This window comes from Rhea americana, unplaced genomic scaffold, assembly GCF_003343005.1.
Source record: "Rhea americana isolate MKP2758 unplaced genomic scaffold, rheAme1 scaffold_169, whole genome shotgun sequence".
Taxonomy (NCBI): domain Eukaryota; kingdom Metazoa; phylum Chordata; class Aves; order Rheiformes; family Rheidae; genus Rhea; species Rhea americana.
The window spans coordinates 1,905,907-1,923,972 of record NW_028185805.1 but is presented as its reverse complement, the minus strand read 5'-3'; the positions used below and the strand labels follow the sequence as shown (position 1 = coordinate 1,923,972).

Below are 18,066 nucleotides of genomic sequence, written 5' to 3'. Positions count from 1 at the left end.
GCACACATGTGTGTGTGTAACAGAGAGCAAGCGAGGGAGAAAATGATAGTTCCAGGAAAGCCAATGGCAAAATTTTCACTAAAACAAAGAGCTAATCTTTTACCCGAAAAACAAAACAAAATAGAAAAACCCTGCCATCTTGCTCTAAATAAGAAAGGGAAGAGTATTTAATTGCTTGGGTACTCTTAATGATTTTTATTTAGTCTAAATGAGGAGACAAAGTTGTATAGCTATATCGTCCTACTCATTTTTTTAAAAAAAAAAAGCAGTACACTTATTTCTTCAGTAGGCTTTTCAAATACATAAAAAAGCTCCTAGAAAGCTTGAAAAGTATAAATAAAAAAGAAAGAAGAACAAGATTTATTGAATGGCTGCATGACCTCAACAGTTGCAAGTATGAATGTATTACAGAGGATATTCAGGACTATCAAATCAGTAAAAATTTATGTAAGTAAAATGGGACTAGACTGAAATAGAGAAGTTGCAATTGCAAGGGACTCCATTCCACCTTTCTATTGATGAAACAGACTTCCACTGGTATGTTACTTGCTATTTTAAAAGGCTTTTACAACCCTAAAGTTTCCGTCCCTTCCTTTATGATGTTATTTTCCAGACACAGAATTTTCACTGTTTAAAAATATTTTACAGATATTCTGCCTAATTTCCTATTTCTTAATCCTGTATTTTTATAGTGTAAAGTGTTATGTAAATTCTATGCTTGCTTGTTTTTAATGATTCAARTATTTGTCAATTATTGCTTCTATTTTAGTTACAAATTGGAAAATACATAATCTCTTTCGACCCTTCCTTACATATCTAGTCTACCAGCATAATAAATATGCTTTTCTTTTGAGGAAAATGGAAGGATGGAAATGTCCCTCCTCCCCTTGAACTTCTGTTAATTTGCCTATAGTTTTTTTTTTTAATAGTGTGTAATATGCTAAACACTTTTTAATCACAGTCATTTAGAAAGGTGATGAAAGAAAGATGTGGGCTGACCTTTCTTTTACTGTCAAGATTTACAAACTCCTAAGTTACCACTCACTACCACTCCAACAGCCCTTTGAAGATTTATCTCATACATTTTTCCTTCCTGCAATCTAAAGCAGGGTCAGAATCAGAAAGTGAAGAACACTGTAATAACCGTATGAATCAGACATACTCACAATGAGGAAGAAAGATGCAACAAGTTCTTGCCTAACACAAGGAGCCAGACAGAAGGCAAAATCACATTTAATATTCGTAGAGTTTTCAAAATAATTTCATTCTGAAACCTTATGTAGGCTTTGAAGAACTATAGGGGCTTGCAGAAGGAGTTTCTTATTAACATACTGTATTTGTTTCAAATACAGTACCACATGAAGCAACTGCTCTTCCATAAATCGATTTCCTAAAATTCACTTAATGGTTTCAGTGTACTGAATTTTAGCTGCATTAAAAAAAAAAAATCATCTGCTGCCTCAGCCTGTTCTTATATACAGAATAACAACCATCGTTGCCATGGAAATTATTTCAATAGTCTCCCAGATTACTGAAACTATCAATAAAAGTGGAAAGGAAAGACAAAAGAAATTCACATTCAGAAATCTAGAAGTGATGGCAAAAGAGCTATGTAGATCATTCARAAATAATATGAGCCAGCAAGTCTCCTACAAGAATAACGGTACCATGAACCTTATTCTAGTGGACCATGAACCAGATTTAGTAGACAATAAGGAATTCATCTGGGTACCTGAACCCAGATACCTCTAGGAATTAAATGCAAACTTGTAGAGAGTGGATATTGCTGAGAGAGTCAGAAAAAAAAAAAAAATCCTACCATCATCATATTTCCTCCCCAAATACTGGTGCAGACTAAAACATGTAATTAATGGCAACACAATCCAGAAGGCACCAGCAAAGATTAAGGTCATATTAAATGCTGCAATCCTCTCAAATATGACCCATTAACTTTCTGGAGTTACCAAACTACTAGAAGATAATTTATTTCTTATTTGACTGTAGTTCTGAATCTTCCTCATAGTCTCCTAGATCAAGGAAAGCTCAGCATACAGAGAATAGAACAGTAATGCATTTAAAGCAGAATGCAATTATGTAACTAGGCTCAAAGGTCTAACTTATTAATGCACTTAGGTCTTTATCTAGTGGAACAATTAATAAAGAATGTATACTCTTAAATAGCAGTGGGAAAGCTGTAGCTTTGTGCTGGATGCGACCCTGACTTCAGTTCAAAATGCATGTGACTACACAATTATTTTCCATGCTCATAATGGGCAAAGAGCTATATAACTTTTCACTCACCACAAGTCTTAGAAATAATTTATTCAGTACTTCAGAGTCTCTGTTCTCTTATAGAGCGAGGCTGAAGCTGTCAAAAGAATGCAAGAGGGCTGCAGCATTACCTACTCATTTCGTAAAGTCCATATTACCTGCCAACACAGAAACACAGATGGCATCTCTAGACTTCTCTTATTACTGCAATATTCTTTAAATATTTTTCAGCTAGTATATTCTGATTTGAAGACATACAATACACATCTCAGCTTTGCAAGTAGGAAAAGATCCATAGACTGATCAAATATTGACCAAAAATATCAACTTAAACACATACACACAATTTGTTTTTTTTTTCTTTTTTTATTTGTTTTTTATTATTTGTATCTACCCCCTGAATTCCACATAGGACGTTTGATTCAGTCAGGGTATCTTCAAGCAAGTCACTCCAAACAGTGTTTAAGCATGTAAATCTTGGATTAACTCTGTTCTGAATTCCCCAATATTGCTGAATATCCCAGATGTTCCTCTGAGTGATTTGCTATCCTATCTGTCAAATAGTATAATGTAACAAAAGGCACTACTTATTGTGTAGGTCAAAATACCTATAATATTCTTATGGTTCATGACTTTGTAGTTTAAGTCAAGTGTATGAATTTTTTTTTTTTTGCAAGTTAGGAACAAACTCTGCTCTCATGTCACCAGTTTCTCCTTTGTACCTCCAGTAAACTAAAATAGGAAAGTATTAGGACTTCTGGAAACTCCATTATACCAAACTGTACTTTGGGAGTAAGAAAGGTACATAAATTTATGTGCACCAGGTCTTTCTCCAATAAAAGAAAATGTTCCATTGTTCAGATAACTATTTCTCCTAAACAAGTTTTTCATTGTTAATGAGACCAATAAGATGTATCTATTGAAATATTTATGAAAAACATAAGAGATATAAACGGAGCTCCATTGTCACAAGGTCTTCTCCCTGGCTTTGTGCTTTACACAGAATACTAGTGGACAGTACTTTCAGTAGAACCAGTTGCTCTCTACTTCTAATACCACTTTTCAGGAACAGTTTCACAATGAAGCAAACTCTTTCCAAACCACTGTGAAATTGCAGCATGTTARTTTTATTTATAGCACCATTTTCCACTGCCCCTTTTCTTCTTCTCCTCTGTACAGATCATCACTTGTGTTTCTACTACTGTTGCATTATTTCTTGTTTTCAGATACGCACATCAGCTTATACATCAGTATTTAACAGTATTTCTTAGTTCTGCTTATTTATTTCTTGAATTTATATACAATTTCAGCAGTATACCTACATGGATGGGTGCAGCCAAAGCCAAAAATCACTCAAAACCTGTGCTGCAAGGCTGGAGACTAAGCTCCAGCCAAATGCAAGCCAGCTCTGATTTGAAAACTGTCTCAGTGCAGCAGGGTGCTAAAGCTAACAAGTCCTGCTTAGTCCTTTTTCTGTTTCAAAGCACTCTATTTTCTATGTTTACCTAATAGATGAAACACTGTCTAAAAGAAATGGTACTGGACTGGGAAACAGAAAACTTAATTCTATCCATTTTGCCACTGACTTTGAACTAGCCAGGGCTCTGATTCTCATCACATCATTTGTCTGCTTTACTCATTTACACAACAAGCTCTGCAAGGCAGGGAATATCTCCTACAAATCATTTACAAAGAGCCTCTTCACACAGGGRGATTTTGATCTCTCCAAGAAAGGGAGAGCCTACACTAATGTTATGCTGCTTCTATTATTACTAGTAGTAAATTCCAAATTATATGCATTGAGCAAAACTGGTATCAACAAATACTATGTATTTTGAACCCAAAAGACTTGTTAACAAATTTTGTGATTCTTTGAGGCAAGGACAGTATTTTCCTAAGCAGTCATCTCTCATTACAATATTTCAGTGTTTCATATACCCAGCTACTTCCTCTTTATTCCTCTGGTAAATCTACTATGATTCTGTTCTTCTTTCGTCCTTATGATTGACAAGGAAGAGATCTTACTACTGTTCTCATATACTCATGACAGCCTCCTGAAAGAATTCTTATTTTCAGTATACATTAATTACTTCTATTCATTCCAAAGTGAACTAATCAGCAGGGAGCTCTTCATCATTCTTCAGAATATTTAGCACCCTTAAAGTGACCCCATTTGTTGTGCTTTTAGGAAGCAGCTTATTGCTCTAAATCCTGCTTATGAGATCCAAAATTTGCAGGTCTCATTCTTCATCCAGTTATTACCAATCCTTCTTAGTACGGTTTTAATTTCACTACTTGCCCCTTAGTCACTAGCTGAGATACCTATCTCCCTTGTGGACTGTTGAATCAATGTCTGATCTTCCTCTCTTTTTTCAAGGAGAAAACACTTACCTGAAATACTAAGTTAAATGTCTCCACATAAATTTCACTTCCGTCCTTTTTTTTTTTTTTCTTCCTGTTGTTGTTGCTGTCATACTACTCACTTGTTTAAAATCTCTGCTTGGCACTTCATTCCTTATAATAATTTCTCTTTAATGTTTGTCCATTCCACCTTCACTTCTGTTTATATAGATTTCAGCTACCATTAAAGCTCTCTCTCCAAACAAAATGAGAAAGTGAAAGCTGCATTATGTTTTGYGTCCTGAAGTAGCTGTCAAGCCCAAATCTAGCTCTTTGGTGAGCAATGAATCCAACGAAGTTTGTTATCCTGGAACATTTCCCATACCCCAAACCCATACGCCAGGTATTATCTCAGCTTTTCCTATGCCCCATGATCTACAATACTATCAGTTCTCCCCACAACTTCTAAATTCTCACACAGTACATTGGACAAGTTCAAAAGTTATTTATGGACAACAGAAGGAAAAAAAGTCTTACAAAAAACTCTAAGTTGCCATAAAATAAAATAACTTAAAAGGTTCAGCTGAATAAAAATCTATKCCGCCTTTTTCAGTCTGCATGAATATGAGTACATCTAGAAAACAAATGCTAGTTAATTTGTTTATATGTAAGCTTAATTCTGAAATTATAGGCGCAATATAAATGTCAACAGTTACTATTTCACCAGCACACAAGTTTTATCAGCTTAAGTCAAAAGTCCCAAACTGCCTTACACAGGAACTCAGATACTCCAAACTCTTAACTATTTTTCTTGTGCAGACTCACTTCCCAATTTCTACAATAAAGATATGTACACCAATGAATGACAAAACTGCAAATACAGAAGCAGAGTAAAATACATTTAATTAAACATCAAGAATAAAAATGTAGTTGATACTTTGTTGATGATATTAATCAATGCAATATTTAAGCTACTTTAATACAGAAGTATGGATTATACCACCTGAAACTGCTTTTGAAATTCCTATCTGCTTTAGAAGGCAAAGATTCAAGGCAATAAATTGAGGTCCAGTATACTAACAAATAAAACATGGTTGACTGACCTGACTACACAGGGCAATTCTGGCATTCCAATGAAATGGATTAAACTAATTAGATAAGCTACATCTATGAATCAAAGTCTTTTTTGGTCTTAGAATTGAGGTATATAGAAAATCTATTCTAAAAGACAGTGAAGTTATAGGAGCTGGCACTATCCTTGCACACAGAGACAGAATGGATATTGAAACCAAAACAGATTTGGTGACATCTTGTCTCCTCCTACAATAGTAGTGTAGCTCTGCTACTTGGTGTCTAAAACAAATAGTTTCATCTTGAGATACCCCCTTTCATCTTGAAATACAGACAAGAACAGATTGCCTTCTATCTCTCACTCATGACACTGGTCTGAAATAACCCAAAATATTTGATAGCATGTCCAGTGCTCTCAGAAAGGTAAAACATGAGATAGTTAAACAGAACTGCACAGCTCCAAAAGGTGATCATTTCTTGATAGAGAGATGCTCAACCATCTTTTCTTATGTAAGAAACTGAACAAGAGTTAAATTTCTGAAGTCCAGGATGCCCCTCTASCTTTTTTCTTCTCAGTACTAGTAGATAGTTGCTTTCAAGCCAACCTTAAAGGATCTAATTTAACGGCTCTAGGACAAACACTACTTCCTGCCAAAGTACAGTGAAAATCATTCCTAAAACATGACAAGGAGAGACAGGGAGGTGACTTAGGTTGAACTGGAATGCTTTAACCAGTGTTGATACTTTAGCAGAGACATCAATGTAATTTGGCTTCAGGTGGAACCAAAATAGCCAGTTCCCAAAACAAGGGTAAAGGAAGGAGAGACAGAGACAGTCTTTGTTTCTTGATGTACATTAAGATATGTTTGACCAACTGTAGAAATAATTAGCAACAGAAAAAGAAGCTATGTGCTGCCTAAAATGTTCTGATGGCCCATAAGTCACTTGAGAAGGGATGGGGAACTGCAGCACACAGTCCAGGAACTGGGACCGAAAGAAGGTCTGTTCTCTACCCCTGGAAAACTGGAAGATCCCAGGGATCTTCATGTAGCATTATGATCCTCAAAATAATCAAGGATTATAGATCACCATTTTTTTTTGTGGGATAGAGATGACGAATGTTTAGGTCCAAAGAAACACTTAGATGTACAGAAGCTGGCTGAACAAGAATCTAAACAAGCTTGATACTTTGGTGGGAATGGGAAACAGATACAGCTGCTTTGAGATCTTTTACTTTTGAACCTTTTTCTTCCATAGCACTGCAATAATACCACTGACCTCTGGATCAACTGGAATAGTGGTGGAGGGGTGATTTCTTGAGCCTGCTACTATGGAAACTAAGCACTGACCCCAGATGTTCAGTTCCCTACTAATTGGACTAGAAGCATAAGGCACMGGAGCTCATTCTTAGACCACTAAAAGATACAGGAGTGAGACACGTGTCTGGTTAACGAGACCAACTTTTGTCCTTGAATCTTTGACATATAAAGCTTCTCAAAGAGAGCTGCCTTGATTATATCAGTGCAGAAGTGTCTTCAAACAGTGAAGTAGCTGCCCTCCTCAGAGACAAGTTAAATAGAAATAGGATTAAATACTAAGAAGGCAGCCCACAGGAAATATCTAATTCATTAGATGCCATAAATTTCACTGTTAAACCCTTTACAAAGCCCTTAGCAAAGCAAAGCTCAAAGGTAAAAAGGCAAAGGTAGGCCTCCACTGTAAGGTCAGGATCAAGATAGACTTAAAATGAAATCTTTTCCTCTCTCCTCCTTTTTCCTTAATTTCTCTGAACTTTCATATTCAGCCAGAAATGCAAAGAAGGTGTCTGATAGATATTCAGAAAGAAGCAGTCCACACAGATTAAAACATTTCTAACCACAGGAGAGTTAGTTAAAGAACTCCTTGAAGAGGTTTTGCTTAGCAGTAGCAAGTACTTGAGACTGAATCTTTACGAATTAGGATGGCAGGTCCTCCAGAAACAGAGTTGTCACAGTCTAGTTTGACTATAGAGATGATGGATTTTCATCAAAACAGAAGCCATAACTTCCCCAGTTCCTCTTTTCAGGCTTCTGCTTACCATCTGTAACCAAAGAACCTGCTGGAACATGCTCTGCTTTTCCTCTCTTGCCAGCAGTGGTCAGCACATACAGTCCTCAGAAACAGGTATATTGATATCACATGTGAAGTCAAACTTGAAATCATTAGACTTCACTGGAGAAGACATCTTAGGGAACAGTTCCCTTCTAGGCCTACAAGCAAATAGTTAGAATACCAGTTAGATACCTGTCTCAATTGTCTTCAGCATGAGACAACTGAGTGCAGGCAAAGCTTCTGCCCAGTACTTGAAAGCAAAGACTTCAAGATCTTGAAAGAAAAATCAGATGAGTCAAAAGAAATAAGAGAAAAGGAAGGACATAACAGCTAGTTTATCTTTTAAAAAAACTATTAGGTGTGTTCAGTGAGGAAACAGACTATGTCTCAGGCAAGTATGAGAAAGGAACTGAGAGGAGAAGCACATATAGATAAGGGTGGGCCCAAGTGAGTTGCAGCTCCATGGATACCATTAAGGCTAAAAAAATAACTCCAAGTCCTAATTTGTGATATTGTTATTTGCAGGTTGCCAGCATGTATGTACATACAGACAATCATTTGAGTCTGGAATTCTTTCTGCCTCCTGACAAACTTCCATTGTATCACGTCATTTCACACACACTCGTAATGTGACTGCACTTAGGTAAATAAGCCTTTGAAAATAAACGAACTGGAGAAATYCCCTCTAAATGAAGCAAAAGGCCTGTATATTTAAAAACTCAGTTTTTACCATAGCAATTGACTGCATGTTTCATCCAGAAACAAACTTGGTTACAAATGTCACATTGGGCTCAAGCAAAGAGTCTGTCTTTCATTCCAAATCAAAACAGCAGCAATACCACCAACCTCAGCTTCCCGGGAAACACTAGGCAGTTTAGAAACTTCTGACAGGGCAACACAGACACCCAAGTCTAGCACCCAGCAGCTGACAGCTTTTACAGTTCACATTTTTATTCATATATTTTATTTCTAAAAATAATCATAAGAACAACATTGCAGTTCATGCCCCATGAATGTGTGCATCAACACTATCCATAGGTGATACATTCGAGAATGACAACAATTTGCATTTCTATACTTTTTTTGCACTTAGACTCCCTAAAGCATTTCACAAAGCAATAAATATCATACCCAAGCAGAAATAGTGATAGGATGTCAATACAATTTCTGCACCCAAACTTAGCAGCTATACTAAAAACAGCAATACTTCTCAAACATGACTGCCAGTTAATCCAAACAAGTTCAGCCTGACAGGGACCCTACATACAATCACTCGAACCAGTACAAAATTTTATCTGTAGTTCTTTGATACTAGTGTAAAAGGATAGCAATTTCAGTATGTCACTGTTTGCTCTGTTGAGAGGCCAGTAGACATGTTTCTCCAAGTTCCCCAACTATCTTAAATCTGTTATCTACACTATGCCTTGTCTGTCTAAGTGTACTCCCAAATTCACATACACTACTCAAGAGAGTAAGAGAAAAATACATTGATTTAAGCAACTGTGGAGGCACTGGTAATAGTAATAAAGACAAGGAAGAGATACTTGAACATGTCTTTCCATGCTTACTACTGCTCACCATAAATGAGCACCCCTCTGCATTTTTATTACTTAACCTTCAGGAACCAAGATTCAGATACCAGCTTATACCCACTCTTCCATACCATCCTCCTTCTGCTGTCTTGGCTTCAGATATTACGAGTAGAGTGATTGAGAGCACCTTCACTGGTCGTTCTGGACTAGTACTCTGCCTCCACCCACGCGTTTACCCACAGCGCACAAAACAGCAGCAGCCCTGTAACTATCCTCCAGGGGTCACAATTGGGTTACAAATTCTGTAAAATGTGATGACTGTGCAGCCTGATTTGGAGCAATTTATTCACATCCTTCTTCATTACAATTCAAATGGAATAAGTAAGATAGAAATTGAACAGATACAGAAATTGTGCATAGCTTGCTTCTGTAGTCAGTAAACATTTATTCACTAAGCCAGCTCTCTCTCGTGCTCTCTCATATTCACTCTCTTTCCCTATCCTTCCTGCTTGCTGTTTTAATGCATAATTAAGAAGGTCAGAATTAATGAAGCAGTGTGGAGTAAAGTTCAAGGAATCCCCAGGTACTATTTATTCTATTAGATCTCAGGCATGAATGTCAGATTGGCAGCATTAGAGGCAGAAGCAGTTGAGCTGGCAGCAGTCCAAAAACRAAACCACCAAGGGAGACTTACCTGCAGCGTCAAGTCATTCCTGAGCTCCTTCCCTGCAAAAATCACGCGCAATTGGTCAGCTGGAACTCCCTGTCGCTTGGCAACCACCTCCTTGAGCTGGAAGATGCTGGTGTCCAAATCAACCTCCACAGGGAAACCATGGCTGGAGTTGAACCTGACAAACACTGACCAAGAACAAAATATCTTTTAATGCRAGAATTTTGCAGGATGTCTATATTAAAGTGACAGAAGAGAGGCTACTCATCCCTAAGTTTCAGGCATAATAGCACTTACTATTTTAAGAGAAAAACTATTAATACTGCAATATATCATTGTGAAAGGAGGAACCATAYGGGATTTCCCATCACTGAACAGTTAGTGACCAATAAACAAAAAACATGTTTTCCCCCTTGACAGCGTTATAAATTACCAAGAACAGTTAGTACCAAAAAAGAGACCTAGCTTGGCAAGGGTCTAAGCAACCTTTAATTGGCACAATAGATTTTCAGTTCAGCCTTCACTTTAGCAGGCGTGGGGTGCACATGCTTTCTGTGCCCCTTGTGTTCTTCCCCACTGCTCGTAACAAATGCAGGAAATTAAGGTATTTTCTGGAGCTAAGATGCACTGAATCATACAAGGGAAAAACAATTCCTTGCTACACGATAAAGCACAGTCATATGAACTGGTTTCCCACCGATCTAATTCTACAGGAAATAATGACAGAGAGAAAAATCATACACTTGCAGAAACGTTTGAGGGCGTTCTAGCAGAATGTGGTCTTCCTTGGAGTTCACTAAAATCTCTGCAGCACATAACTCCTGCTGGCATACACCCTCAGTGCAGAGAATCATCGCTGCGCTAGCCAGATCATTTTTAGAGCCGCAGCAACTGGTTTATACATCCGGAGAAGCCCGGCAAATAAACTGCTAAGCTCGGTGCTCGTCAGTGGCTGGAGCTGTTTGTCACAAGGGGTCCGACCGTGCCCGCTGAGCCCGCAGTCACGACAGCGGCTACAGCCACGAAACAGAAAAACCTCATTCCATCCACATCCATCACTGAGGCTGTACAAACAGCAGACGCGCCCCCAGTGGACTACTTCAACCAATAGCCCTACAGGCAGGAAATTAAGGAATTAGCTAAAAACAACAACAAAAAAAAMCATTGAGATCAATTAGATAGTGGCTACCTGCCACCGTAACCGTCTGCGTATTGGTTATAACAACCACTCTTCTTAACAATCTATTTTTCATTCTCAGTGCAATGTTTTAGCCAAAGATGTTACACTTTTGAATTTTTCAGACTGCCAAAAATATAAGCTTAAAAATATTTATGCAGCTTAAAGAAGTAATTTTACTTTTTAAACTGAAAATGAGGTGCTTATGGTTTTTCAAGCACAATGTGTACCTGACCACTCAAAAGAGTTAAATATTTTAAAAATATTTGAATACACCTGATGAGACCATTGCCATTGTTTTGCTGAACAAAGACTGTTGTGAATGTTTGCACTTCCACATCTGTCATTCAGATTTTGATATTCCTGGCTAACATTTAAACAACAGGACTACATACCAATAAAGTTCTACACAATAGTTTAAGTTTTGGACTTGAAAGTACCGTCTTAATATTAATATACTCTGCTATGTAAGAAGGAGTGCTGTATATATGCCCTCCAGTGTGTTAGAGTTTCCTGTAGCACCTCTCATTACAGGTTTTGCTTTTATTTTAAGGATGTCCTGGAAATAACTGAACTGTTCATGCTTCACACTTCAGCTGTCCAAAATAAACAAACAAAAAACCCTCAAATTTTATTTTTATTGTGATTTGGAGAGTAGAGGAGGAATTACATGACAAAATAGTTCTACTAGGAACTGAAGATTTCCCATCTTTCCAGGTACACTCAAAATGATCAACTATAAATGACATTATCTTGGCCAATAACAAAATATATTATTAAAACAGTGGGGGAAGTATAATTTTATAAATGCTGTGTATGCACATATAAATATTAACATTTTTACTCATTTTACCTAAATATATATTTATATAGAGAGACATACATAACATATGTAGATGTACAACTCCTTGGACATCTCCCTAATAAATAAATAATCCTCTTCCTCTTTAGTCTTCCAAAAGCCAGTGCCTCCAAGTTTGGAAGTAAGAATAAGTTTGCAATTGCATTCACTCTTTAAATCAACTGCCCTAGCAAGAGGAGGGTGTTTGTTGAAAGAAGCATAAACAAGTGAAGTGGCATTTAAATGAATTGTAAAGCAGTACTCATTTTCCAGAGACAATATAAATCTAACACACTGCAAGCATAATATATGTACACCATCAACAACTCCCCTCCCCTCCAACATAAAAATRTTTTTATTTTCCTCAAAGAGGTAGAGTCTTCTCCTCACACAGTGCAGGAAATGGTAGTCTCAAAATTCTGAGCACATGTGAACATGGGGATAAGCTTACTTTAAGTCTACACATTTTAAGCATGCTACTGAATGGAGGAAAGAGTATAACTGAAAGAGTAAGGAAAACAGAGGTATAATAATATTTCACTGTCTTTTAGACACCTAATGTATATGTCACTGTACAACACCTTCAGTTCTACATTCAGTGAGTCAGATAATACAATTCTCTTGTTTGGGAGCATTAGCAAGGACTGCATAAGTGAACACTTGTAGAAAGAGTTATACATGTGTACACATCTGTATGTATACACATACACAAAATAAACTCTTTTCCTTTTCACAGATCTGACGATTCCAGACAAGTCTCCTATATTAAGGAGAAAGATTATTCTCAAAATAGTCAAATCTTTCAAAATAGAATATGTTTTTCAACTGTGCACCTATACAGTTAGAGATTTTTTTTTTGGTCTGCCACTTCTGACTGAAGTGGCAGAAACTGATTTCTTCAAAGACCACAGGCTCACTTCTTGGACACGTCATTGCTGTGAGCGTGACAAAGGGATGGTTCTCCCTTCTGCATGTAAGGGCAGGAAATGCTTTTGTACTGAGCAATGCCTTTCCCCCAAGAAACGTTAGATTGATACTACAAATCCTGAATACACACGACTGCAGGGTAAATGACACACCTTCAGGCACAAACAAGACTATGATTTATATATGTGTGTGTATATATATATATATATATGCTATACTACCTACTCTCCAAATCACAATAGAAATCAAATATATATTATATACAAATTCCAGTACAGCATGCAATAGTAGGTTAAAGCCCATTAAGCAGAATGTAACAAGTCTTACTAATTCAGGGAAACAGGAGAAGTGAGGAGAAAAGATGCTATTCCTCTACTGCCCCATTGAGCCAAAGAGTGGAGGAGTACACAGAATTAAATGTTGATTAGAATTAAAAACTCACTTTCCCTTTATGGGAAATTTCCCTATTTTGACATTTGTTTTCATCCCAAACTGCATCAAAAATTTAATGTATTGACTTTTTTCATTCTTTTTGCAGAGCAAGTACCATGAAATGTGTATTAAAATGTTTTCATTCTGAAGTACATCATGGAAATAAATATTTCTTTATTCTTCCTGTTGACTTCTCTCTTTGGATGATGTCCCTCAGAATGCAGCAACAACATAAATCCCAGAAAGAAGCATGTACTATGGTCATAAGGAAACAGTGGCAGCCCAGCCAAAGCATTTCCTTCAATGAAAAGTCCGTAAGGAACTAAACTTCTTGACTTTTACTTCATTTACATTCAAGTGATTATAGGAAAATTAAGATGTTATCACTTCTCAAGTGACTTGGATTAATAAATTCACATATAATGAGCCATTTCATTCACAGGAATACAATATGGAAAGGCACTCATTCAAAATAAAGCATTGTCATCCTGGAGACTTCATGTTTCACAAGCAGGATAACGTGTCATTTCATCCACTACCAAAACAGAGTCGGCAACACAACTCAACCACTTTGGATACAAAACAATTCATAATTTTTCCACATGAAAAACGGTTAGTGAAGGGAATGTAAGTAAGTGAAGAAGATCGTGACTAAGAACTTGGTAAATTTAAGACATACTGCCCCAGGCCACCTGTCCATTCCTTATGGTGGAGACTGCTGTATACATAACAACAAGGGTACCAAGGAAATATGAAATGGGTACTTGCACCTGAACTGTTCAAGTTTACCATTCAGCATGTTAGTAAAATTCATCTGGAAATGTAGATATACACACAGATGCAAACTGGATAAAGTTAGGTAAAAGTATGTAGGGGTTATTGTGATAGAGAAGGGGTAACTGCAGAATTTCAAGATAAGGCCACAGCTTTAACAACCATTGCCATCAATTCTACCATTTTTTTTCCCCACTTCTGAATCAAGAGGCTACATATTGCACCTCAGAGAAGCTTACGGTTCTGCTTGTCAACAAACTATGAAGGCCAAAGTTTCATCCATGGAACTAGAATAACTAAGTTGTGTCAATAATGAAAAAAAGTTGTAGAAGTTTTTACACTGCTAAATGCAAAACACGAATTTCTCTGTCAATTTTGACATAAAATAGCCAATTCTTTTTCTTCCTTAAGCACCAAATCACGCAATATCCTGCTCCTCTGCACACCAAACAAAAGCCATATCCTACAATACATGACCTAAGGTGGCAGAACACACACCTTGAAACTCTTAAGATCTTACTGCTGAGTAACTATATTGTTTCCAAGATAACTACGACAGGTTCAGACATTCTTTATTCCCCATTCTTTCCATATGGCAAAAAGAATATAACTAAGGGTTAACCGAAGCACTATTTGAAATAGGTGGGGCTCTTAAAAAACAACTTGCCCTAAGGTCAGATGACAAGATCTTTAAAATGTATTTTCCTAAGAACAGGAAAATTGTCTTGTGACAATATCCAGCTCATGACTTGAATATAGTGCTTCTTAGCAAAAAACCTACATAAAGACTATCTGACATAGAACATATCTGTCTTTTCAGTATGGAGATTTAATTCTTCTTACAACCTGTGATTACTAATTTGTCCAGTACAACCAACCAATTTAGTTCAGATAAAAACAAGAAAATGCACAGAAAAGATAAATAACAGAAGAAAAGGTAGAAAATAACAAAATCCTTGATACCTATTAGAATACTGTACAAATGTGCAAAAGTTCTTCTTGAAAGTCCATTATATTCAGGGTACAGGTGGAAGACAGCTGCTTTATGGCTTACTTTAATATATAAAATAAAAATATTTTTCAGATGTCTAGGACTCTAGCATCCTCAGTTATATGGTAAGATGCTATTTTATTTTAATCATTATATTTTTAAAAAATAAAGTAAATCTGTAAGTAGTCTATTAATCCAGAGAAACCTAGTTACTCAGCTGCTGCTAAGAACTCCTGCAAGCTAAGTTGTAGGAATACAACTGTAGGGTGAAGAACTAGCAGAACATGACATCAGGCTATTAGTATGATGGCAGTAAATTGTGTTCCACAATATTTTTATTATTATTTCTTGGTTTTCAGTGTACAAGAGAACTGCAGAAAGGTAAAGCAAAGCAAAAGGTTAGAGAGGAACAAAAAAATGGAAAGAAAAGGACAAACTACAGAGACTGTGCAAGCYGAGGTAAATTAGTCTAAAGGAGTAGCTTAGGGCTGAGAGGCTTTTTTAAAATAGCTAATCAGTACATGTTACAAAAGCCCAATTAAATTGTTTAACAACTTTCTGCAAAGTTCTTTGAAGTGCCTTTTTGCAGCACTTCCAGCAGCCTGGAATTGGTGGTAGTCCTTTTCTTCCCAGATCTGTACATCCAGATTCTGCATTAGAATCAGTACCTTCTCAACACTGTTTTTGTTCCCAGGAGCACTGGAGAGAAGGATGTTTCAGCCAGTTTCATTCTAATTTCTATCCTACTTCTGCTCCACTTCATCAAGTCCTGCTGTAGTGGCTAGTCCCACTGCCATGAAGCCCTGACTAGCTGGCTTTTCTGATTTTTTTTTCTTGATCTCTATAATAAAATCTCTTTAAAGCTTTAGCGTAAGCAGTCTTACAGGAATTCTAGCCACTGTTCCTCTTCATCAGTTAGCAAAAATATCCTCAGCCTTCTCAAAAAAAAAAAACCACACTCAAACAGATGTCTTTTCCTCAAAAAGTTGCCAAATTCTGATAAACTGGAGCAAAGCTGAGACAGCAAGATCCAGAGTCTTGATGCTCTTGCACTGAGCATCCTGCTAACCAATCCCTTCTTCTGCAAAGAGGGTAATCTCACTAAAGAACCTCTGTCTGCACAAGGAGTGAGATGGTACATCAGGGAGAGTGACCTCATCCATTCCAAGCTGTATGGCCGAAAACCAACACCCTCAACTCTACCGTAAGACCATGGGCTGCCACTGAACATGCTGAGGCACTGGTATCATGTGCACCTGGCAAAATGCCCTGCTGTATACTTTGCACCAGATCTACCAACTGCAGACAGGCAGGTATATGCAGCCAAGCTAACCATAACTTGAAGAGTTACCACTTACTGCTAAGCTGCAATAACTGGCTGCCTTAGGCCTCCTTGATCAYTGCAATTGTGAAATAAAGCACATTAATGTAAGCCAGCTTCACAGCTGCAGCAGAAAAACAGCCTTCACAAGCAATAAGTGGCAACTCATTAACTAAAGTAATTTGATTGCTTCTGATCATTTATAAATTACTTTCACCTAAAAAATGATTTTATGATGTAGTCACACATAGAGAGCAATGCAATAATCTATAAACAAACTATACCTATAAAGCCACATCCTTGCTAAGATTATTCTTCTCCTTTGCAAGGAATAAACTCTTTTAACCAAAAGAGCTTTAGTTCCAGTTAGCACTCAATGAATATGATAAAACTATTCCTTAATTATTAACTCTAATTTTTCTACTGAGATTTCTGTTCATTTTATATGCATTTTAAATAAAAATCAAGACTGACCATTATTCAAGTAAATATTTATGAAAAGGAGTATAGTAGTATTCATAGCAGATATCTATGTGCCTGATGAGAGAGTTCTACAAATTCATGAGTAGTACAGAAAGGGCAAGTAGTGACTGAGCATTCACTTCTGTTGCAAGATTTAGCAGGCATCACGTTAAGCTGGTAGGAGCTAAGTTCAAAATAGGCAAAATGTTTGTTCATGCTAGACCCTCTGGAACTCTCTGCCAAAGGAGTGGTAGATGCAAAATGCCTAACACAGGCTCAGTGGGAGAAAAGAAACTGATTGCCAGTCACTGCATAACCACCTCAGTAATCTCTCTACTGGAAAGGCGGGGRCAATATACACTAGCATGAAATAGTCTTTATGTACAGTTTTAGCTAAGAAGGCCATGTCTTTAAAAAAAAAGATGTCACAAGGCATGCATGTCACATAGGAAATGCATTTTAAAGGACATGTTATCTGAATTAAAACAGCTGCGAGCTGAGAGAATGTTAGAGACATACCCTATGTGATTACTCTAGTCTCATTCTTCTTCAGGCCTCTGCTTATAATCACTATTGGTGACAAGATACTGGGTTAGATAGACTCTTGTCTTGAACCAGTACAACAGCTCTTTTGYAGGTGTCACAGATGTATATTTCCATACATATTTTCCATAAGATGTAACACTGGGTGATTTCTGGGCAGGTTAACCATCTCTTCCTGACTCTCATTCACTATAAAGTAAAATAAATCTAGGATAARGGCAAAGAAAAATAGTAAGATCTCACTACCCATTTTGTTGCTAGAACTAAACATACATATGCAGCTGCTTTCTTGCATGATAGCGAGACAAAATTTAAACTCATCAATTATCACATAACTAGGGTCTGCGTCATTTAATCCAATATACCAGCTAAATTTGCCCAGTGAATTGTTCACTCAGATTTACCCATACCCAGATTCACTTCAAAWTTTTTTTGAGGAATACATGGCTAGCTAGCCCAACATTACGATTATATTAGCATTTCCTTTAAAACTCTTTTTTAAAATAGATATGTTTTTCTAGTTATTTTTATCCTGATTCACKGACTGTTTATGTCAGCAGAAAGTTGCCATGAACTTTCTTGATATAGAATCAAGCTAAATTCATGCTTCACTTTAAATAGAT

The 18,066-nt window shown here is 36.9% G+C and overlaps 1 protein-coding gene across 1 annotated transcript in view; it reads right to left on the bottom strand.

Annotated features, from left to right (window-relative positions):
• LOC146598194 (E3 ubiquitin-protein ligase parkin-like) overlaps positions 1 to 12,926 on the bottom strand; it is a 122,444-nt gene extending 109,518 nt beyond the window's left edge. The window contains exons 1-3 of the mRNA XM_085300768.1: positions 12,911 to 12,926; positions 10,957 to 11,088; positions 10,000 to 10,163 (exon numbers count right to left, since the gene is read on the bottom strand). Of these exons, the coding sequence (XP_085156894.1) occupies positions 10,000 to 10,163; positions 10,957 to 11,088; positions 12,911 to 12,926 (312 nt within the window). The remainder of the gene's footprint in view (positions 1 to 9,999; positions 10,164 to 10,956; positions 11,089 to 12,910) is intronic.
• Between the last annotated feature and the right edge of the window lie 5,140 nt (positions 12,927 to 18,066).